At 41.0% G+C, this 25776-nt stretch overlaps 1 protein-coding gene across 2 annotated transcripts in view; it reads right to left on the bottom strand.

The window, feature by feature from the left end:
* Nucleotides 1-25776, bottom strand: part of fgfrl1a (fibroblast growth factor receptor like 1a) — a 66813-nt gene that overhangs the window by 19258 nt on the left and 21779 nt on the right. Inside the window, exons 3-4 of one of the 2 annotated variants that reach the window (XM_026182139.1) lie at nt 21133-21405; nt 19522-19581 (exon numbers count right to left, since the gene is read on the bottom strand). In XM_026182139.1, the coding sequence (XP_026037924.1) occupies nt 19522-19581; nt 21133-21405 (333 nt within the window). The remainder of the gene's footprint in view (nt 1-19521; nt 19582-21132; nt 21406-25776) is intronic. The other variant, XM_026182149.1, reaches the window with a different exon arrangement.

The raw sequence follows: 25776 nt of genomic DNA, 5'->3' as shown, positions 1-25776 counted from the left end.
CTTTCTGTTCTGTCTTCTTTCTCTCCTTTAGCTCGCTTGCCCAAAACCCATTTTACACAACACGTTTGCACAATTAAGATTTGCCCCCTGATACATGGTGTATAGGTAAAAGCAGTCACTTTATGTATGCATAAAGCTGTCATGTTCTCCAGAGAAAACAGTAAGTGTACACGTGTGCACATGTGTAGTTCATTCCAAAGTGCACACACACAGACGCAGATTTCCACTACTGGCTGTGCAGATGCTGTGTAGCCTTATGGAAATGATTACAACTTGTGCTGCTTTGTCCTTTATTAACAGCCTGGGAGTGAGAGACAGTGAAAGGGACTGCGACACAGAGAGAGAGAGCAAACAAGACGGGATACGACTGACTTTTTGAATAGGTCAGGAGGCAGCAGGAGCGAAAGATGAAAAGAGAGTTGGAGAGAAAAAGGCAACAGTATGGAGAGAGAGATTTATTAGCTGTATCCACAGGGCAGACACTCATACACTGCAGTTAACTTCTGCTCCGTGTGAGGAGCAACACTGGCTTAAATGACATATTAACTGCTTGTACATTTGCAAGCTCAGACTACTTAGTGGCCAGTGATCACACTGGTGACGTGTGCTAGAGGTGAAGACATTTTCCATCATGCATTAAAGTACTAATTCACGCACACATACACACACACGCACACACACGCATAACTAATTTTTGAGCTGAAAAAAGATCCTTGTATGCTCATAAGAAAAACATCTTTTGCTCTGAAATGTTTCAGGAACATTTGATCTCATTACCCCTCAAATGCAGACACACGCAGACATGCGCACACCAACACCTGATGGAGTTTCTCTTCCAGCTAACCCCATTCACTAGTCCAACCCTTTCCACTGGCCCCCGTACACCAGTTTCTTTTTTTGTTTGTTTTTTTACGAGAGCAACTTTACGATGCTGTTTACAAATGTGACTACACGATGTGCCATCCTGGACTCTGAAATATGATGAACACACATCAGTGTTCGGCAGGGAAATTGATTCCAGCTTTCTGACCTATTTGGTGTGAACAAATCCAACAGAAACACGCACTCAACTAATTCACGAGGCGATCTAAATATGGGGTTGATTACCTAGCATTCCTTAGCAGCATGTGTTTTAAAATAAGGGAAAATCTGAGACGGCTCAGGGTGCATGTGTGTGAGGATAAAGGTGGGGTGACATCCAGGAAATCTTTAATTCTGATTTTGTATTTTAAAGCAAGGTAAGGACTCTGACTGACTAGAGTCCCGAATGCAATGTAACTTTTTAACGCTGGATGAATTTGAAAAGAGGTGCATATGGCAGATCATTTTGGAAACCAGCAGCAGCTACTTTTCAGTTTTTCCAAACTCAGTAAGCTCCAAAAACATTTTCCTCATTTATCCATATCAGCTCATAAGTTTTAGTGGAACAAAAATTAGCAACATTTACCTCACTATTCAGCTATGCTGCACCAACAGATACAGCTAAGCCAGCTTTAAACACAGAACTGTCTGTGGGGTTGAAATAGAGGCACCAAAGGCATATTTTAGTTAGCTATTAAGCAAAATACGTCAGACAAAAAACCTTTTTTTATTATATATTAGATCCAGTTTCAAATGAAACTGGGGGAAGTCTTTTTTTAAATACTGTAGTGGGCCTCGGAAATTGGAGATAAAGTAAGAACAATAATAACTTTATTTGCATAGCATGTTTCAAAACACAGAGTTCTAAAGTGCTTTACAGTTCAAATAAAAGCCACACACTGAAGATAAGTGAACTTGCTCAAACATACAGACACGTAATCAGTCATACCGGCAGGCATTCATTCCAAATTACACACATACATGCAAATGGTTGCAAACTATGGCCAAAAATGAAGGGGAAGGAGAGGTTAACCTATAGAAATGAGTTTTCAGCAGTCGTTTGCAGCAAATAACAGAGTCAGCCGGCCTGATTGACCGAGATAGGCTGTTCGGAGAGGCTGGCTGCATAAATAAGGTCTTAGAAAACGTAAAAAACAATGTTTACAATAAATCAAAGCCTTGTAAAGTTAACTGACTGGCCAGTTGCACAGTTCTGCACATATTCTGCTCATATGAAGGCGGAACATCTATGGACTATTACCAAGTATATCATTGATGAACTAAAGGAACACAATGAAATAAAGGAGTTTTACCACTAAGTGTTTTTACCATCAAGGCTTTCAGAAGACTAAATAAACCCAACCGAGAGACGGAATGCCAAAAAAACGTCAAATAAACTCACAGAGAAAGCTCCCTGATCACCAGAATGAAAAAGCTGACCGCTCAGAGCTGTGTGATTTTCTCCAGCAGCATTATTCCTGCTTTCATAACCTTGTTCCCAGCTGTGTAGATTCTGCCTACCGTTGCAGCAAAAACCAAATGTGTGTAGTCTTATGGCTGATTGGAGATGTTGAACATTTCAGGCTTATCTAACCCATAATCCCCTGCTCTCCACCTTCTCTCTCTGTATTCTCTCCTCGCTGAAGTAAATACTTACACAGTGTGTAAGTTTCTGCTGTTAAGTCAAACAGAACTCTTTTGAATGAGCAGACTAAACAAAAACATTTTAAGGGGAAGCCTCTCGTATGCCAGCATCACATTAGAAACACAGCATGAGGACTACAGAGCAAAGGTGCGTGCATCAATGAATGTGGTTAAGTGAGTATGTCTAACTCTGAACAGGGCTCTGTAGTTCCTGAAACTGAGCGGCCCACAGTTTGATCTTGTGCCATGAATGGGCTCTACACACTAATTACAGCCACCTGTATGTGTGTGTGTGTGTGTGTAAGGTATGAGTAGATGCATGAGAGAGGAGGGTGACTGTATGGTCATGAATAAAGGCAACCTGCTGTTTCCACTCTGTCTACACACACACACACACGCACGCACACACACATTTGTAGGAAAAAACTATCATAGCATCATGCGTTGAGGAGGTAGAGGTGCTGCTTTCCACTGTTGGGTTAACCATCTGTGCGTGTGTGTCTGGTTTATGTCAGATCTGTTACATTCACCTGAGGCTTGGCTGTATTTCATAACCACGCAGTGGCATGTCTGAGTCTGTATGTCCAACTGTCAGTCACTCAGTAAGGTCAAGAAGAAACCAGAAAATATTCTAAAGCTAATCATACGAAAAACCCAGATTTTCTGGCTACAAAGAGCGGAGTTTGACAGATTGGGAGCACTCCATAAATCCACAAAATATACATTTTCTTGAACTCTAAAAACCGATGATGTTCTTTGCTGATCTTTTAATCAAGTGCAAGTGCGCATACATGCTTTAACAGTGCAAGGAATACAGTCAGAGTACTATCTCATCAGTAACACTTGGGTAGAAAGCGACAAAAAGCTTTCCTACTACAGTGACCTTGTGGCAATAGTTCAGATTTCTTTGCTTTAGATAGTCTAATATAGGATACACTTGCTAAGAACCAGCCTGCTACAAATAACCAATCATCTTACCAAATGTAAGTTTTGAAACTATGTAAAAACGCAAAAAGAATAAAAAGGATTCAATAATGGAACATGCGGCTCTGGTCTACAACTTACATAAGTAATTTCTGGTAATTTCGAATACACAAAATTAATTAAACCTTCAGCTTTCTAAATGTCTTTTCACGTCTATACTGAAAACACACATGGAATAAAATGCTTATAAAACAAAAGTTAAAAATCTGCTTAGTTGTTCTTTGTGTCAGTAACTTGGCCTAAATGTTCTTTAAACAACACTTTTGTAAAAACTAACGCAGCACGTTACTTAACTACCTCCTGGAAAAAGTCATTCGTTACTTTCATGTTGCTCAGTGACATGAATGGAAGAAAAAACAAACAAACACTTTTTAACCAACCAGCATGCAGATAACTGAAGAACCTTTGCAACACAAGTAACAACATAACTGTAATGTGATTACTGCATTATTAAAGTAACTTGTTACATTACTGCATTACTTAAAAATGGAATGCAATTACACTAATGCAAACTTTAATCATTTGTTACACCCAACAGTGGTTGCTATGACCTGAACTGCTGTGGTGCTCGTGTGTTTTGCCCCTCAAAGCACCCCCCTCCCCCCTTTTCATTTTCTTGAAAGCACAACCTGCTTGGATTAAGTTCTGACTGCATGTGTAGCTACGAGTGTTGAATAACAACAACAAAAAACCCATTGAGAACAGAAAAGCCCTTAAAATTCCCAGTTCCTATGCACCAAATCCTCAATTAGCTGATGCTTCCAGGTAACTAATTTAAGCCAGAGAGTTGGGTTTTGGCTAAAAATGCTTGGCAATAAAAAATTGTTCCAGGAAGTAAATCCTACCACCCTATAGGCTCGCAACAGCTACAGACTTCTCAGTACAGATCCACTGTACAGCTGTATTAAACTGTAGTGTTCCCTTTGTTCTCTATCTAACAAATCCTTTTCTAAATTAATTCATATTAAGTTTATAAGCTACAAGTCAGTGCTCTTGTCCACACTGTGTCTGAAGAATAAAGCAGGACAATAAACTCAAATTTCTCCTCATTACATGCGTTTACCACAGTGTCATTATGTATGTAATAAATACTATACTTGAAACACTAGTGAGCAGTGAATTTATATTTTTCATAATCAATGAAAGCTGTTATGATACACATTTTCTCCTCTGTAAAATGGAGTGCACTTGTGCTGCCAAAGTTCAAGTTTAATGGAAAATTATTGTACGTTTAAAAACACGAGATGTAGGGCTGGGCTATATCATACCATTCACGGTAATACCGGTGTAATTTTGGGCAACGATAGGAAAATGAAATATCGCGATAGTGACTTTGTTTACATACGCACATGGCGGAGACGCAGAATGAGAAGAGCAAAAGCGGATCGTTGAATGACACGGATGAACCAGAATTGGTTTGTAAAAATGCTGCAACTTCAGTGGACCTGTTTAGCTTTCGTCCGTCAGATACACAACAAAGCACTATTTTTGGTAGAGCATGCTAGCGGGCCGTCGTTATTACTGTGTTGTTTGGAAAATATGGCACACTTAAAATCAATCCTTCGATTTTTCTGAAACTCGACAGTGATAGTAATAATAAAAAGTAGCTGAAGGTCTGTGCCATAGTTCAAATTACTTTCAAATGCAACTGCTATAGAAAACTAAATGGACTGTATCGGTATTATGGTTGCATACATATTAAGTGGTAACCAAGTGCTAACCAAGATATCCACGACATCTAAGGGGTGTATGTCTACATATAAATATATCTATATATATATATATATATATTAGGGGTGCAACAATACTCGTATCGATATTGAACCGTTCGATACAGTGCTTTCGGTTCGGTACGCATATGTATCGAACAATACAACATTTGTAATTTATTTTATCAACTTTTCTTCTGACGATGCTGTCTGTGTTGAGCGCTCGGTGGATCTGCGTTCGATTACTCCGCCTAGGCTGCACTGTCGAGTGCAGATCCACTGAGCGCAGCACAAGCTAGCAAGGTAGAAGCTAAGCTCGTTGCAACATGGCAAATTGAACCTCCCCCACCCTCATTCAGAGCTGGCGTTTGGAACTATTTTGGTTTTCATGTGACGCATGACCCTGAAGGTAAGCGCGTCATGAACAAAAGTAAAACAGTATGTCGAATGTGCCACGCAATGCTCAATTGGTGGGAACTAGTGGGTTAGCGCAGTTATCTTGTTAAGGTGTTGACGCTGTCCAGCTCCACGCACAGGGCAATCCGCGGTAACTTGTTAATGGAGATTTGCTGCTTCATGGCGTTGACGTCATTTCAACGAGATTAACGCTGACAGCACTAGTGGGAACACAACGAATATGACTGCACATTTACGCCGACATCATCCTAGCGCAAAGACAAGTGGAAGCAGACAAAAACAACAAGCACGCATGCTACAAACTTTACCTGAGTCATTTAGACAGTGTTAGCACATGATTCTCCTTATGGGGACCTGATATGTTTAATATGCTGCTGAGAATATATCCCAGAAGAAGCGTATAGTAGAGCTTTTATTTTGGAAAGAGCCATTTCTCTGTAATAAACTCTCTTTTCCAAAGATGAATGATTTCTCGATCAGATAGATTTATTTTTATTATTATTATTTTGTTCTTTCAGCAACATTAATTTTAAAAACTGTACTTTTGAGTTAAAATATATATTTATAATTTTAATAAATGACAAATTAAAAAGGCATGAACATTTTTTTGTATCGAAAAAATATCGAACCGTGACACCAAAGTATTGAACCGAACCGAACCGTGAATTTTGTGTATCTTTGCACCCCTAATATATATAGTTAAATTATCTCTCAGGTGGCTTACCGGTGTACCATTAATAAACCTACCTACACGTTAAACCTATAGAATAGAGTAAGGCAGAATAGTTTTATCCATATAGTGTCCTGAATGTATTGAAACGTAATATACCAACATAATAATACACAATTGAGGGCTTCTACCTGTTTTCCTATTGCTGAGCCCAGGCCCTAACTAAAGGAACGGGATTTTTCCATCTGGGATCGATAGCAATTTTATTTCCTCCTCATTTCTGCTACAATGAGTCAGTAGTTGCAAAAAGATTCACCAGAATGTGCCAGAAGAATATACGGTAATGAGAGTTCAGTGATATCTCTTCCAGCTGACAAAGCACAAATCCTGTCTTATTCAATCACCATTTGATATTATTTAAATACACAATATGTGATTAGCATGCTAGGTTTTTAATGGAGTGTTAATAAGTGCAGATCCGTTTTGCAGCAGTTGTTTATATGTATGGTATATTTTCAGAAACTGTGACCCTTGGCGGTCAGACTTAATACAACAATGAGGCCTCGGTTTAGTCACGAAAAACCAACACATGAAGTATCTTGAGCTCCTCCAACCCCGAACATGGACTGTGTCAGAGCGTAAAATATCAACAGGGTGGTGAAATAACATACAGGCACAAGTGGTTCCACACACTCCCTCATAAACATCACACAGCAATGGGATTTATGAGTTCTGAAAACATACAGTAAAGGATCAAGTTTTCAATTTTCTTTGTGTGTTGGTTAATGTGAAGTACGTGGGTGTGTGTCTGTGTAGCACAAGCATCTGGCTAGGTTTATTTAGTTTTTTAAAGCCTCAGTATGAAAGTAAAGTATTTAATTTGTTCTTCTTACTTTTCCTTTTCACCCTTTTTTCCATCTGTGTGTTACTGTGATGGTATATAAATCTTTGCATGTGCGCTTATTCGTGTAGCTGTTTTACATCACTGTTCACACTTCGCTGAAAGAGGAGCAGGGTCAAGCACTGAACACAAACAGAGATTAGCCAAAAATGGAGACAATATGGACGCCATGCAGGAATCTGGCAAACATACAGCTGCAGTGTAAAGCTTTAGCCATGATGGAGGCAATCCAGACAAGGTCAGAAATGATTCAGTGGAATTACTGAATTACTTCACGTTTGCTGCTCAGAGGGGATGACGGAGGGCCTCTGAGATAACAAAAGTGGAAACCAAGTGTGTCAATGTACTATATAGATGGGTTAAACAATATTTAACATGCATGTGAAAGGATGCACATATGCATTGCTGTAAATGAACTGGAGCGACAAGTTTCAGCAAAAACACAGCACTAAAGAATGTGGTAGTAACAATAACAGCATTCAAACTCGAAACATTTGTGACTAAAACACTATTCGTCAATGATCTGGACAACGTGCATGACTTATTTTCCCACACACTTGTCCACCAGGTGTGCTTTACATAAGCGTTAAGTCTGACTAGTTACCAGTGACTTAACCAACAAACAAAAAACAAACAAACCAAAAAAAATAAAAAATTAATTACATTAAAAAACTATTTGAAAAACTTGTTTGAGACATTGCTTTACAAATATACTGCAGACCGATAACTTAAATAGACACTGAGGTATATGATCTGATAGGATGCAGAAAATGCACCGGCTCTTAATGTTGCACCAAGTCAGATATATTTAGTAATTTGCTCCAGCCTCAAATCATCCTGGCTCGTAAAACAACTGTCATCTTCCAAAAATAGATGATGTCCCCATCGATAAATTATTGCTTCCTCGCCAAGTGACGAACCTGCTGCTCAGCAGGGGGCAGAAACGCTGCAACAGTTCCTCAAGGATGCGAAAACAGCAGCAATGTGCTTGTGTCAGTGTTAAACGACTATTATGCGTTAAAAAGCAAAAGAATAAATCTGGCTGCAAATGAAACATTTAATAAAGTTAAATGTATGTCCTACAAATTATTGTTTTTGTACCGACGGGTTTGTATTTATGCATAAAATTACCTGAGTGTGCTGAACTTGTAATTACTGCATCTGCCTTGATTTATGTGTGTGTGGGTGCCTATAAGCATACGTGCGCTCTTTTATGTCTGCGTGTGGACAGCATTTGTACCTGGTTGTGTATGCTTTTGAGACTGTGTGTCCGTCCAGCTGCTGCGCGTGTAACCCTAGTAAACTTCAAGGCAGTGCTCTGCTCTGCAGAATTAACGAATCTCTCACATCCATCGCCACGTGCCGCCTTTGAAACAGACACCGACGGCCTCGGCTCAGCACTTTGAACTCTCAATCATTCTCTCGCTCGCCCACCCTGCTCTGCCCTGTATCAAATTATATTCTAGTCAAATATCTGCTCATTAGCAAAAGTTTTGTCCTCAATTAACCTTTTTTTTCTTCTTACATTGTTTAATTCATTTTCACAACAGGCAATCGGTGCAATCAAGGCGGCTAAGGAGCAATGAGAGGTAGATGAGGCTGAAAACAACCTTTCTACCTGGGTTTCCTCCCAAATCTCAGTTTCTACTTAAAATAGGACTTGCCTGTTGATAAAGCTGATCAAAACACTTTCTTTCTGAACACTTCCATAAGAAGTAAAAACAACACATTGCTTCAAATTTGTGCAGAGAGTGAAATGAAGAGTCTACAATACATAAGCCTGGAAAGGTCTGACCATATAAAACAATGTTCTAAGATGTTCACTATACATTTCTCCCTTCCTCTCATGTACAATTGGGCTCCGTCTTCTACGCCCTCTTCCCAACAATGAAATTCAAGTTGACTGACAGCTATTTTGTCACAGTGGACAAACAACAAGTAAAAAATATATTTCCTGACCAGCTGAGGGTGTTGCACCAAAAAATACGTTTTGAGTGCTGTGATTGCTAGCAGATTGCTGCTTAGACCTCTAGTTTGCATGGAAGATGCAGACTTGTCTGCAAACACTTGGAAACAAACCACTGAGCAGTAGCGAAACCTTAAACGTGTCACGCAAACTGGAAAAAGAGAGCGTCTGTCTTCAAAGTAAAAGTTATGCCTCACTGCTGAAGCAACATATTCACTGTAAATGAACAAATGGTCTCTGTTTCCAGGGTGAGGTGCACTTTTCAGTTTCATTAGCCGTTAAGTGTTTGGCAGTCATTTCCATACAAACTGTGGGCGACTGCGGCAATCTGCTAGTGAGCAAGGCAACTGCAGCATCATATACCTCTTTGCAACCAATTTCAAGCAGCAACAGCCAACAACCTCTCACCTACACCTTTTTTCCTTGTTACCAGTGGTTGCCAGACAGTCGCTAATACAGGGGTGTCGAACTCCAGGCCTCGAGGTCTGGTGTCCTGCAGGTTTTAGATCTCACCCTGTGGCAACACAACTGAATCAAACGATTAGTTCATTACCAGGCTTCTGGAGAAATTCAACACATGTTGAGGAGGTCATTTAGCTATTGAAATCAGCTGTGTTGGATCAAGGACACCTGCAGGACACTGGCCCTCGAGGCCTGGAGTTCGACACCTGTGCGCTAATAGGTGTGTAGGCCTGTGTGACTGGGGCCTTACTTGTCAACTCCTAACCTGCCAAAACCCCCACCAAGCTGGTGTTCTAATAATAACTGTAGAATTTTTTTAAGTCTGAAACCCAGAAATTACTATTCCCTAACAAAGAGCCCGGTCTGTAGACCACTGCTCTGCTTACTGCTGAACTCTGCTGTGATCCGTGCTGGAATGTAACTGTCTAGCCACACTTCAAAGCGAACACCGAACCTGTTGAGCGTGAATATGCCACAAGTGTGCGGATGAGCTTGTTAACTTTGCACAAACATGCACGTATCACCGTTTCGGCACGGATCTGCACGGGTGCTCATTAGGTGTTCCAACGTGCGTCCCCATGCTGTTGTGTATGCATTTAATTGCGTACATGCTGACAATATGCGGTTGTCTTCTTGAACTTCAAAGTTGCTGGCATGCTCTGCTGTGTGAGGCTACATGCTGAGAGGATGTCTTTGATGAACAACTATTTACAACAATGTAAAACTAACCCTCACATCACGATGCGCCGCTGGGCCATGTTTCAACATGACTCACCCCAATTCCTGCTTTGTTCAACAGTCATTCTTGTTACTCAGAGCTGTTTGTGGATTAATAACAATGCAACTTTTTTGTCAACACTCAGTGGGATGCTTTCTTGCTCACCTCAAACTGTCGTATTTTACTCCCCTAGAGAACATTTTAGTAGAGAAGATAACTGCATTCATTCTGTGTGTGTTCCAAGTACACGCTGTATCCCAGGACCTATTAACTACATATTGACATGCACTTCAAAGTAAAACAAAATAGCACGTTTCTTTGATAGTGAATAAATTCTGCTAACAACCAGCAAAACCATGGTGACACTGCTGGAAGCCTGTGAATGACCGAAGGACACTGAAACAGACGTCTGCCTTGATCCAATCGATGCAGTATGTCGGACCGCTGTCTTTTCGACCTAATGAGGTGTCTGAAGTCATGATGTAGCAAACCATCACTAGTATAGTAAAGAGAAAGGAATCTGATGGGTCGACTGGATGTTAACTTTCTGGCTTGTTTAAATTATTTAAAAATTGTCTGACAGCAGCGATACACACTCCTTTCTCACTAATATTCTTACTTCTGTTTTACCTTATAGCTGATACTAGTAACTATTCTTTTGGTCACTAAGAGCACAATAGTTTAAATCAGACACACGTAAAGCTAAACGTTAACTGTCAAAAAATATTAGCCTTGATTGCAACTGTGCAGGCAGCACGGTTGCACGGTGGTTAGCACTGTTACAGCACAGCAAGAAGGTCCTGAGTTCAATTCCACCATCAGGCCGCGGTCTTTCTGGGTGGAGTTTGCGTGGGTTCCCTCCGGGTGCTCCGGCTTCCTCCCACCGAGATAATGCAGTTTATGAGGATAGGTTAATTGATTAATCAAAATTGCCCATAGGTGTGAATGCGGGAGTGAATGTGAGCACGAATGGTTGTCTGTCTCTGTGTGTTGGCCCTGCGACAGACCGGCGACCTGCCCAGGGTGTACCCCGCCTCTCGCCCTATGACAGCTGGGATAGGCTCCAGCGCCCCCCGCGACCCTGAAAAGGAGAAGCGGACGCGAATGGATGGATGCAACTGTGTATAATCTTATGTCAAAGTGCTAAATTCAGTATGTTTGATACATAAACACTTACATGGCGATGAACACAGAATAAATCACAACACAAATTTAGGATTGAGATGTTCAGGCAAAAAAAAAGGAGGGAGGGAGGCTGACGCAGCACTTAAATCTCCAAATATCACATACTCATTAAAATGCAAACAGCGTTAGAAAACAGCATTGTGGAGAGGAGCTTGAGGTCACGGCCACAGAGTGTGTGGTGTGTGTTTTCGTGTGAGTGTATCAGTTTTCAGGATACTGTCACACTGATCAAACTCAGGCCTGATAGCAGAGGCGCCGTAGACCCATTGCTGTATTTGCCTAAGAACCATGGGGAAAACTACACACACATCTTACCCAGAGAACAGAGAGGGAAATGTATTGTGCATGCATTTTGGTGAAATATAATGCGCTGGAATGCTGCAAAATTATGCAAGTAACTACATGCAGACGCACACCTGATGGCTCGGAACAAAACCCGTCTGTTGGAGCTCATTTCTTCTTTAATGGTGACGTTATCTGTTTCAAATTACATGTAATTTCTTAAGATATTTCTGTCTGCGGTAATTTTCTCTAATCATATTTTTTCTTTGCTTATTTCATTCCAGCTATGCCGAACGTTTAGAAATAGGCGAGATAAAGCATTTAATCAAACTTCCTGAAGCTTAAATAGATATGAAATAGAGGCAGCTTTAAAAAAACTGTTTAGACTGCATACCTATAAACACATGACAGGAAAACACTGACAAGTCAACAAGGCTTCATCAAATCCAGATAGAGCACCAGCTTTGGGATGCATAGTTCAAACTGCGATAAACATTTTGATAAGTGGAACAAGTTTTTCCACGCCTGCTGCTTTTTATTCAGCTCAGTGTGAGTTGTTCTGTCGTATCCTGTCCTGCTTGCTGTCAGTGCAGTGACATCTGGAAAAGCCAGATGTAATTGCTGGAATCCGAAAAAGTGACAAAAAGAGAATAAAGGAGGGAATCGCTGAGAATAATTTGCTCTCCATGTCGTCATTAAGACATCAAAGCGAACGCAGAAGATACAGAGCCTTTCAGCGTGGACACAAATGCACTTTGGAGGAGAAGAGTAACAAACGAGGGAAGAACAGAAAAGAACAGAGGGGAAGGGAAGAGGAGGAGGAGGGATGGTGTGTGCTGAAGAACCTGTCTTTGGCTTTGATGACGGCACAACAGTGAAAGCAGCAAAAGCAGACAAAAGTTTCTAAAACTTCAAACGAAAGCTTTTTGTAGCACAGGTCTGCTCGCTCTTTCTCCCCCAGTTCTCCATTCTCCCCCCCCCTTTTCTCTTCAAACATGTCTTTGCTAATTGCCAGACCCTGTTCTGCCCTCCGCAGGCTCTCCACTCCTCTCAGGTCTATTCAGCACGGGGGTTGTTACAGAGGGAAGGCCTAATAACGTGCTCTAAGTGGACAATGGAGCCTGCGGGGCCAGCGACAAAATCCTGGTCTTAATGAGAAAAGACTCCTCGAGCGAACAAGCAGGTCTGTCAATAGATTGGCCTATTATGGAGTTACAGGGCAGGGTGGGAGGGTGGGGGTGTATGGCATGTGTGTTCCAAGTTATCTGCGCATGAGTTAATATCTATGTGATAGAAAATAAATAAATAAATAAATAAATAAATAAAATTAGTGTATAAAAAGGAAAAAAATACACGCGTCTAGGTATGGCAGCATGAATGCTTGCGTATTTGTGTGTGTGTGTGTGTGTGTGTGCTGCTACCCCCTGAGGGTAACAATAGTTAACAGGACTAATCCTCTAGACCGTATAATGGCCACTAAGCTGTCTATTCAGAAGTTCAGCTCCCCTGCTAACTCCTCCGATCAGGCACGAATACCCACACTCAGCCATTCACTTCCCTTTCCTTCGTTCTTTGTAAAACTTTCGGAAACTTTTTTTGTTGTTGTCTCGATCAGTATATCATTTGATTCATATCACATAGCTAATCGCATATTTAAGTATTTTTAAATGGAAATATCGTGCTGCAGTATCCCTCATGGTTTCAGCAGTTTAAAGTATTGTTTATCTGTTTAAACAGAACCCAGAGATACACTATTATCCAACTATTATATAACTTACATTATTCACAGATTTATTTGACGTACTACATGTTAGTTATCTGTTGCGCTACTCCCTCCTCTTTCTTAATCCCTCATTTCCTCCCTCCTTCTTCCCTCCTCTCCTCCATCTTCCCCTCCTCCCAGTCATTTGTAGTGTGTGTGTGTGTGAGAGACTTCACCAATTAGTTTTTTGGAGAGGTTAACCCCACTGCTGTGAGTTTGTAGCGTCATTGTTGCTCTGTGTGAGGGACTGCAAGTTATGCAGAGAGGCTCTCCGAAGCACCTTGTTTGCTTTCATTTGCAGGTGGGGTGAGGCTTTGGAGTGGCAGTGGGTGGCTGTTAAGTGATGGGGGTGCAGGACACATCTCCCATAAGGACCCACTCTGGAAACAGCGAGTGTCTCCTTGAGAGGCTTTGTCGATGCCTCTTACAATTGCACCGAGCTCTCCCTGCTAAATCACCTGCTCACATCTTAACTTGTTGATTCTCTAACAGCAGGCTGTGATCTCTAAATGTATCATTTGTTTGTTAAAAATGTATACTTTTATCTGCAGTTATCTTTTGTGGTGTCTGATGTCCAAGATGGACAGTTATCAAAAAATGTAAGTTTGGATTATGACTCTTTTTTGGTTTAAAATAGAGATTAAATTGGTAATCATGCTGACATTTTCTGTCTATTCAAAGTTAAGAGGTTAAGAGCTTCTCTTAAGCTTATACGACTGTGTAAAAACTTTGCAAAACAGAGCATCTTAAATTAAAATGTTTTGTCACACAGTAATCTCTGGTTCCTATGCTTAAAGACAGTTAGATTTAAGGGTTTTAAACCCTTTGGAAGCAATTTTATGAGTTTATAACAACCAAAATCAATAAGAATTAATAAAATGTTACTGAATTTGCACTTACCTATGTCATTGATGGTCATCAGAAGCACACAGCGCACTAATTCTTAGTACCCCATCGAAAAAACAAGATGTGGTTCCGATGTCTAGTTCGGCATAAATGTAATGCGACATGTGTTCTGTGAATTTATTAAAAATATAGATTTTTTCCAAACATTTTTTAATTGTCCATAATACAAAATGGTAGATTTTTATAGAAAAACATTTACCTTTAAGACCTTTTAAAGAATTATAACCATAGCTCTCCACTCTTCCACTTCAAACCCAGTTTCTACAATTATATTTCCTCCAGTCTAGCTTGCTTTCATTGTGATATGTCCTCACCCTCCCTGCCTTTCAGATTCTCCCATCTTCTATCACTGTTGGACACGTCCGCCTTAATTGACAAACTGAGATACTTTAAAGCATCTCGCATCCTCAAATTTTCAGTTTCGTGTAGTTTTACCCATATCTGGGGACGGAGTGCACTTCATGATGTGAGTGATGGGGCATCAAATGATACATATAAAACCCTGCTACATTTCTTATTAGTCTCATGTTTTTCACTCAAAGGACGCTGCTGTGCCAAAACACACAGAGAGGTAACATTACACCTTAGATTAGCTGTGGGAGAGTTGCTGTGGAAACCAAGGGTGAAAATGTGTTTGCTTTAGAGTTTTGAGGAGCTGGTAAATGAAGTTAAGATCAAATTCCTTCCTCAAACAGAATTAACAGAGCGCAGAATACAGCAAAGAGCAAGACGGAGAGGATACGTAGAGGTCGAGTGCCAGTAAAACAGAAATACTCTGCATACTGAGCAGTACTGTCTTTACTCAACAGCTGTATTTGCTATTAAGTTGACTTAAAAAAAAGCAATTACAGCATTAAATTGCTACATTATAAGTTTGTCAGAACATGTAATTTTAAAGAAAGTTACCTGCACTAAAGCTTAATGGTTTTTCCCAGCCCATTAATCTTTCTGACACACGTACGGCTCTCACCTGATAACCCAACAGTAACACATTAATACAACATCTATGAATCAACCACAATGTTAAAACTACCTTGGTAATACTTAAGCAGTCTGGATGGATACTTTGGCTCCTGTGGATCTGTTTGCTCGGCGCACACACTCTTGACGGCACTGAGATCTGTGAAGTTTGGAGGCCTGGTCAGTGCCTTGGCCTCTGAGCTGTTACCGCGCAGTTGCTGTGGTGCAGCAGGGCACACCGTCCTGCTAGTCTTCTAGATTCTTCCACAATCAAGCAGATGGTGCTTTTCGAAGTTTTGGCCATATATTGTCGATACCAATATGCATTTAGCTTCTACTACTAGCAGTAACTACATTAGAAGTAACGAGTGGGAAAGTGGAAGCAGATGTCAGTTTTCCCTAACTCTGAATCTAACTCTGACACACGACAGTGAGAGGAATGGGAGGATTTCATAGAAAAACTGTAATTTAAAGAGTTTTCAGCCTTCAGTTAGACATACCACTTACACTCTCTGTAATCATATGAAACGTGTGCTTCACTTCAGTTTTTGGGTGGATTTTCTCCTCAAAATGAGTCACTGCTTGGGCCTTGAGAAAAAGGCTTGTTGACTGACAGATGGCATCTAGTGCGGAGAATTGAAGTCAAAGCTAGCACGGGGTATTTAAGACCCATTAGGGGTCTGTGAGAGCTTTACTTGGCGTACAATCAGTAGAGAAAAAGCCATATGCACTCAGACACACACACACACACACATGGTCATACACAGATGTTAATGGAGCATGAAGGCAAACAGAAGGCAAAAGAACGAGGAGGTGAAAGACGCTCAAGAGAAAAGACGTCTCCTCTTGACTGGTAATGCTGAAGGAATCCAACTGCAGGAGGGTTTTGAGAGAAATACAAGAAGGATATTTGAGGTGGATGAAAAAAGGACGGGAAAAAAAGCAGAGAGAAGGTGACTGTGAGAAGAGTTGGTTGTAGTTTGCATGAGAAGTTAAGAGAGATAAGTATTCGTGGCTACTATTTTCCACAGACCACCTCAGTGTTAGGTAAAAGGAGATGCAGCAGATACAACTCTCCTTATCCCTACACTGCTTTGAATGCATCTCAACCTGTTAAGACAGCTTTTCCAAGACTTCCGTAGATTTTATTGTTCTCTTTTATTCTCCGGCATTGTTGACGGCTCTGTTTTCTTTTGCTGCGTCTCCCCCATGTCCATCTTCTTTCCTCCTCTTTGCTGGAAGTGAAACGAGGCAGAACGAGAGGATGTGGGACAGACAAGCGTGAAATGGAGGCAGGGGCCTCTGAGGAGTGTGCGACTGTGCTGATGTCAGTTTGCATCTGTATTTTGTCCACATTTGCCGGTGACATGTGCATGTGAGGGATTGGACAAATATTTTCCTGTCCCGTCTTGTTGACATGTATATGCAAAAAGATGCAGTAAATATATCCATGTGCATCTTAATGTTTATCGTTACAAGAAACAACAAGGTGGTAAACAGCTTTTGAAACCTGAACCCGTTCTTTCTGCTGCGTCATATCTGCCTGAACACGCACGCATACACACCAGCATGTTTACATCTCCACAGTGCCACCCTGATATCCGGAGCAACAGCTTTGTCTACTTCACTGTAAGGGCGGCGTGTTGTAACAAAAGCAGGACCAAAGAGAACGGAACAAATGTGATGCGGAACCGAACAAAATGACTGTGACAGGCGAAGAAACAGGCGCACATACACTCTTTCAACTCTGCCCTAACTTTCTGCAACTGTTGGCCGAATCAAGCATAAGCTCGTGTCATTTTTAAATGCAAAGACTTCTGGAATACAATGTAACTTATTTCTGATTTTTACCATACATTATTAAAAATTCCCAGCTGAGACTTCTTCAGTTGAGAATCTAATAAAATTATGCGCTATAATGAAACAGGTATTTCCATAAGGAGAGACAAAGGAAGGGAACTTCTCCTGGAACCAGATCCCCTGCTATTAAGGCATCTTTAAGTTCAAGAGGAGGAGGGGTAAACAACGTGATGATTTCTGGGCTCTATCTTAAAATGACAGCTTTTTTAATGTTTTGCGCTTTTTACTGAGGACCTACTTCCTGTAAGGCCTCAAATGCTAGAGTGAACACCAACTAACCTGAGCAGAAATGGTTAATTTGTCAAGTAGGTGGATGAGGTAGCGAGGGCAAGACACTGGGTTACTTGAGATTCATTTTAAGCTCTGCGCAATCACAGACACATACTTTTCTCTCTTTGCGTGTGACTCACACCAATTAAGTTGCAAACCTTGGCTGCCACTACATCCTCTTCAGATGAGGCACCAGATATCTCAATTAAAAAAATCAGAAATTTGAGAACACGAAATAAGAGGGGGCATCAGGATGGAGAAACTGACGGATGGCGAGATGATGTTGGTCTGCAACGTGATCTCATGTGTTAGCTTCTGGCCGGAAGACAGCTGCGGTCTCACACATGCAATGCAGTTTAATGAAGAAAGACTGAACGTGCAAAAACGAGCTGGATTTGCTGTCAAAGAAGTGCAGGCCTACCAGGAAACAAGCAGTCTCAGGCAACGATGTGAAACCATTTATTTGGTGTGCAGTACCACATTAAAGTTTCATGACAAACAGGGCGGAGCTGTGTGATGTCAGGAGTTCACTGCTATTAGTGGGCTAATCCTGGCATTAAATCACCAGATGTTATTGAAGAAACAATAATTTTCTAAATCAATTTTCTTCATAGTCCTGCTTTGGTTTTTGCCATTTGTCATGTTTAATGTTGTGATTTGTCTTGCTTCAGTCTTCATTACGTAGCCACGGCTTGATGAACATAAATCATGTACAACCGTATTTATTCAAACATACGTTAGGTCGAGGTTTGATATCTTTCTCTGCCTGTCTTTGCGCTTTGTTCTCCAATTATGAACAGATGTCAGCTGCTATGGTTGAGCTCTTAAATCACCACAAATCATCATGTCACCCACTTGCGAACAGACCTGCATATGCACACTGACACACACGCACGTGCTCATTAAAACTCAAAACCGCATTTTTATGCGCACATGCACTGAAAGCACGCCTAAATGCAAGCATGCACGCACACACACACGACTCCAAGCCATTTCCTTCCGTCCTTTTTATGCACAGTTTCCCAATTCTGCTCCAGACATGCTTTCATTGTCATCGCATCTGGTTTAAGCTATAAATGTTCTATAATTCATTGCTCTAGTAAAAGAAAAAAAAATTCACAATATGAAAAGACAAAGTTAAAGAAAAGCGAATAAGGGAGAACAAAAGAGAAGAAACTGCACGAAAAGACTGCGGGAGTACGAAAGAGAAGCTTGCCTCGCCTTTTCAGTTTTTTTGAAGGTCACTGTGGTTTGTAGAGCAGAAAAAAAATCTTTTTTGGTTTCACTTTATTGGTGGTCCAATAAATCTTCTCACAACGACGCATGAACATACGCGCATGCAAAAGTCCTCAAATAAACAACCACACACTCACACAAACACACGCACACATTTTACTTACAAACATTTTCCAACCTACACACAATAAAAGAACTAACCCTTCAAAGAATCTTCCAATTTCCCCACATCAACAAAAGCCTGCCTTCACAAAATGCCTCTCCATGCCTTCCAACCACTGAGGCGGAGTACAGTGGGTGTTTTACGGCAATCGAATGCTAAAACATCTGGGGAAAATAGGAAACTGTGAAAATATTGGTACAAATTAAACGTGGTTGGAGGAAAATGAGCCAGCTGACTGGGGGAAGGAGGAATGAGCGCTGATATTGGGTGCTAATAAGAAAAAGGTGTTAAATGATACTCTTGGTTAGAAATTGAGAGGGAAATACAATAAGATGCAGGTGTGGGCTCATTACTGTGAAACAGACCGGTCATAAGATAATTAACACAGGACCACACAGGTAAGGAGGGGAGATGAAAGCGAAGGGGACGTGTGGTGGAAGCAAGGAAGCGAAACAGTGAGAGAACCCTTAGCAGAGCAGCAAAGTACATCAAACAGAGAAACAGGTAAAGGTCCACAGAGTAAGGTATTACAACAACTACTGCTCCATGCTCTGAGCATCCTTACCAATGTAGATTGATCCAGCTACGAAAACAGTTTCCAGAGTCTGCAAGCCACGATCATTTTCTATTGGAAACATACAAGTTACATTACCCTGCTTGGATTTTTAATTAATTACATGTACATGTACATGCATGCAAAACTCTCAAGCCAATCCTTGCTGCTCTAATGAGCTTGAAAGTCAATATATTGTATGACTGTCTACTTTTGCACAGTTTACTTTGCTTTAAGTGGAAAGGATCCTATTCTCAAGTTTTGATGTTGTAATTCACAGGATTGGTTCTCATTACCAGTGAGACTGACAAACACATAATATACATACATTTGCCCAATTAACTGTGCATAGCATGAACGTGTGTGTGCATATGTGAAGTGAGTGAAAGGGACAGTGAATGAGGGAGGGGAGAAGGGGGCAGCAGCTGCTTGCCTGGATGACCTCAGCGGCAGCTGTTGCCCCCCAACCCTTCCACCACCGCCCCCGCCCTCTGTATGCCAGCTTGCCTTTGAAGTTCAGGTCAAGACCGATGCAGCTTTGAATGCATACCGATAATAATTACAGGAAAATAAAAGGATATTTTCGACCGGCAATATGCAAATTTATGGAAAACTGGGACTGAAACTGTATTGTTGACACTATAACCGAAATTCAGACCTGTCATTTCAATGATAATAAAATCTATGCTGTATCTATAGGAAGAAAATCTTCATATTCATTGATAGATAAAACGCTGCATCATTAGGTTTTCTGCGAGTGTTGTGTTGTCTAAGATTTCAACCTGGCTCCTGTTAACTTTGGTGCATGACTTAATTTCAAATTGAAGATATACTTTTGTCCTTTTAAAACACCGAATGAATGAATTTGCATCGGAGCATTTCACTCAACCCAGTCTTTGAAGTGCCGACGCAGTATAGAGAGTACAGCTTTAGTCAGATTCTCTGGAACGCTATGCAGCCTTAATCACTCTGCTGGCATCCACTCTACTGACTGAAACCTGACACACACACACACACGCGCGCGCGCACGCACACACAGAGACACACACAAAATCGGGTGGCATGTGCACAAACTCGTGGAATGAAGCGCGCGCGCACACAGACGGGTGTGGAGGTTCACCGGCACACAGACCCAGACACACGAGCAGGCAAAGACAGAGGCTTGCATGTGTAAATGTACGCTGACACACTGTCCTTCCAACAGGTATTTTGTTTACATGGATAAGAGTTGAGGGAAGTGGTTATTTGAGTCCATGTACATAAAATAAAATACACACTTGTATTTGTGCAACAAGGTTGTCAGAGGAGTCACAGACTACTGCCTCCACATAACAGCTCACCCACCCAGACACTAACAACAATACAGCCTTCTGGGCATTGTATAGGAAAAAGAAACATGGCACAACAAAGCCTCTTTTATAGTGACATTAACATTGAGACGCACACACAGATGAGGAATTTCCATGCCTCCGGACTAACAGTTTGCATCGCCTGCACTGGTGCAACTCAATTTTACATTTACCATTTACTTGAAGCACAAAATGATTCATTTCGTGCTCAAACAGTTCTACTACGTAATTCATCCAAAGGTTCACATTGATGTCTCATGCACCAAACACTTACCTATCACAATAAGTGTGTAGTTGACATTTACGCTGCCAAACCCATTGGTGGCCTTACAGATGTAAGTTCCTGCATCGTCCATCTCCACCTCCTTAATACGCAGAGCGTGCTGTGACACCCTGAACCGTGTCCAGCCCCTGTGGATGTTGCGGCCATCTTTGGTCCACATGATGAGGGGAGGGGGGTCACCCTCCACAGGGCAGGGCAGCTTAACCGTGCGACCCAGACGTGCGCTCTGCCGATGGTTCACCCGCTCTGACACCCTGGGGGGACCTTGAGGGTAGAAGAAAAATGAAAACTTTAGTACCGGTAGTAGCATCAGCAGTAAATTCAGCCTGGTTATGTAAGACCTGAATAATTAGTATATTAGTATACTGGGCATGAATGAAGAGTGTGCAACTTGATCTACGAGAAAATGGATCATTCTGACCCCTCCAAGAAAAAGACAAAATACTACAGTTTTGAACAAATTTGTTGTTTGACAAGCTCATAAGTTAGATTATAACTTAAATACAAAATACAATCTAATTATTCCAGGAAGTTCAAGAAGTAAGTTTACTCCTTGGTAAATTTACAGTCTTAAAAGCATCCATTGGAAGCAAACACAAAGCCAATTAGTAAGTTTAATATCATTTGATATGCCACACTGACACGAAGCCAGGCATGACCTTGACCGCTCGGTAGCCGCTCTACTGTGAAATAGCACACTAGGAAAACAAAAGGGATTAAAGTAGCCTGATCGAATTGGAAAGGTGGGAGGAAATGATGGAGAGAAATGGAGGGGACAGAACAAAGAGAGGGGGGGAGAAACAGAGGAAGGAAAGAGGGAAGGTAAGAGGAGAAGTGAGGAGGAAATGAATAAGGGAATAAGGGAGTATGGAATTTAAGGGAGTAAGTCTGCGAAGAGAAAGGGAATGAAATACGAGTGAATAGGACAGGCATACAAAGAAAGACAAACAGAAACACAGAGAGGTGGAAGCAGGAGTGGCATGGGAGTTAACTCGTTTCTGAGCATCTCTGTTTGACCTTGCATTACTCCCTTTAGGTTAAAACAATACTCTCTAAATATAGCAATAAAAACACACAGTAGGCCACCATGTAGCAAACAATTTCCCAGCAAACAACAAAAGGCAATTGCAAGAAAATCCACCCTTAAACAACTAACTTCAGGTCACGTCCTGTAGGTTAAACATGTGAAAGAAAGGACAAACGGCGGTCCATGAAAACAGCGCGCCTGACAGACGTTTATCAAATCGATGTGGCCAGATACAGTTCAAACATTTCAGGTGCGTTTAATTCATTGCCCCCTTTGATACTGCTTAAATGTGTGCTTGTCAAAAAATGATTGGTTGGCTGTCGGGAACTTCTTCTTATGCTGTTTTTTGGTTGGCTTGTGATTGTGTTAGAGGTCGTAGTTGATTTTTTGTGCAAGGGAGAAAAGGAGTAGCCTGGTGTGGGGGGTTGAGAGTGAAGAAGAAAAGGCAAAGAAGTGCAGACTGTTTTAAGTGCAATCATAAAAGGTTTTAGGGGTAATCATTATAGTAGCGATCCACTAAGAACAGTGAAAGATTGACTAGTTTTATCACAGCTGGCATTCCAGTTTTTCACTTCTGTGTGGCTGGCGTGAGAAACAGGAGCGACGAGAGCCACAACAGATTATTAAGTGCGGGGCAATCCCAAAATTAAATTGGGTTTTTGAACATTAAGAAAATACATCATTGTCCAGCCGTGGAGCATTGGCGCGCATGACATGCATAAATCATATGACTGTATTTTTAGGCTGAGTGGCATTACACAATCTATATCTCTTTATTTTCTACTAAGTGTGCCAAGTGAAAACCATGAGATGTCACAAGCACTTTTATTAAAACACACTGATTGAAATACACCACAAAAACATAGTTTCCTTACCCTGTTTCAAAATATACGCTCTTCCTGCATGTTGCTAAAGTCTTTCCAGAAAGTGCTAAGGCTAATAAACATGTCCATCTCCAGGCGGCCAACATCTGTTTACTTGTCTCTTTTCTCATTGCCCACACCTAGACGTGATTCCATAAAAGCCAAATTCCCAGTGAAGCTGTTCTTATTTATATTTATCTTTTTTTAAAGCTCTGGGTACAATTAAACAGTTACTGAACTAAGATGACATTGTCACTGTTCAGTTCAGTCTGAATTCAGTCATTTCAGCAGTGTAGGGGCAGCACGGTGGTTAGCACTGTTGCTGCACAGCAAGAAGGTCCTGAGTTCAATTCCACCATCAGGCTGGGGTCTTTCTGTGTGGAGTTTGCATGTTCTCCCTGTGTTTGAATATGTGAATGAATATGCTGCTGCAACCTGCAGACAGAGGTGTGCCTGTGGTACAAAAGCAACACCTCGTGGGGCTAAAAATGTTGCTAAATGTAGTTTGGAGCAATGACGAAGATACATAAGTGAGCTAGGCCTGGTTTAGTTGCTGACTCTGGGGGTGGGGCTTTGTGTGTAGAGAGTGAGAGCAGATTATGGGTTATGGAATGCAACACCAGATTTGTTTAAATATATAAACAAAAACAAAAAAAAACCCTTAAAAAGGCTAAGCTGGAACTAGATTCATTCCTTCACTGTGCAGCTGCAGAAGTAGGAGATGAACAAGATGAAGAAAAAAATCCTAAAGAGGTGAGAAGAGAGTTATAAAAATGGGGGAACCGTTACAGTAGTTCCTAGCTTGTGCTAACAAGGAGGGCTGTTATTTAAACATGGAAACAGGATGTGGACACAGTGATGGATGGATGGAAGTGAAATGTGTGAAAAAGACATTAGTCATACAGGTATTCAGAGGAGCCTGCTCTCCTCCAAACTCATCATTCCTGGATAGGGGAATGTGTTCGTTCATCTGTATGGCTTTCTCATTAGGGGCCCGAGAGTTCACTCTTTCTCCTTTTCCTACCCTATACATCTATTCTTTTCTTTCCTGGTAATGTGGTTACATATCGCTGGATCTCTTGGTCTGCTTTTGTTATTTTCTTCTGATATATATCTCTCTGAACACACATAAAATCCATTTTTTCTTTACTTAGTGTGTCTGAAATATTTTCCCATCTTTCTTTTTCTTGCACACATTTACCTCTTTTGATTGGTGGTATTACTGCCACACAATCCTAATTCTCCTTTGTATTTATTTATTTATTTCTATCTTTTTTCTTCCTCTAAGATTGTAATCTTATTCCCCTTACCTCTAAACTACTCCACTACCAATCTTTTTTCTTGTCCGTAACCCCCTCCCTTCATTTTCATTTCCCCTGACATCACTCTTTTCCTTTCTGCCACTCCACTTTGCTCACTCTTTTCCTCTTTCAGCACACTCATTCACGCCGTCCTCTTCGTTCACTGCAGACTCTTTTCTTTTTCTCCCTCTCCTGGCTTTTTCACATTTGCGTGCGCACACGCATACACATACGCACACTTCCTCAATTTCGTCCCCAGGGTATCACAGGAACAGGACCTCTATCCAAACCTCTCAACTTTCGACAGTTAACCTCTTCTACATCTTCCTCCTCTACCTCTAAATTTTCTTCCTTCCCACTCTCTCTCTCCCCAGTGATGGGAACACACGAACAGCAGCCTCTTTTCCTCCTCCTCCTCCCCTGCTCCCAGGTCTTTGACCACAGAAAAGTCTTTTTAAATCTGTCTCTTGGGGGTGAAACTAAAGCAAGTAAAAAAAAAAAATCTTTCCTTCTTTTTCACGAGACGCAGTTCAGGTTGTCTATGTACTTCTGCACATGAGGCTCCTATTAAGTAAATGGTAAATACGCAGCTGAAAGTAGGTTTACAAAAATATAATATAAAAAAAAAATAAAACATAACCTTCAACAGGAAGAAAAGCATGTGAATTTAAATAAATATAATGCATATTTGTCTTGAATTACGACACCAACGAATGCTAACTGGGGTCAGGAGTGACTAACCATCCAGTCCAAGTCCAGTCACTCGAATAATACTGGAGGTGTGGGTTAGAGATGTGTTGATTTACAAAAAACACAATTTTATTTCACATTGACAAGAAACATCTGCTAAATTGAACCACGGCTCATAAAAAAGAGGTCCTGGAAGACTCCGACAAGAAACATTTGCTTTGCATAAAGTAACTTTAATGGGTGGTAGATATTTATCACTTCACAGTTAGACAAACTGTCTATGAATGCAGAATTTAGTAATGAGTCATCTGCGATGTGCACAAAGAATTCATCTTAAATGAACGCACACTTTTAATGAGATAGAAAAGCAGCTATTTTCCAATTAAAGAAACTTCACTACACACCTGATGTTTACACGGACTGATGTAAACACAAAGTGTAAAAGATTCCTGCACACTGACACCATCCTAATGAAAAAATACTGAACAGGAAGCATCATAATTTGGGAATGCATTGTTGCCTATGGGTCAGAAAAGCTGAAAAAAATCAGCTTTATCAAGGTATTTTATAGCATTAGGTCACTGTGGTTGTCTGCCAGCTGAAGCCCAGTGTAGTTGAGTAAAGCAGTTGGATAGTAAGCCTAAATATTGATGTAAATTGGAAACAGACAGACTTTACTTTTCATCAGTCAGCAACACTGTAGACAGGCCAGGCAGAGCGGTAACTAGAAAGATGCTCGATGTGGACGAGGCTG

Source organism: Astatotilapia calliptera, chromosome 2, assembly GCF_900246225.1.
Source record: "Astatotilapia calliptera chromosome 2, fAstCal1.2, whole genome shotgun sequence".
NCBI lineage: Eukaryota > Metazoa > Chordata > Actinopteri > Cichliformes > Cichlidae > Astatotilapia > Astatotilapia calliptera.
This window is presented reverse-complemented; position numbering and strand designations above follow the sequence as displayed.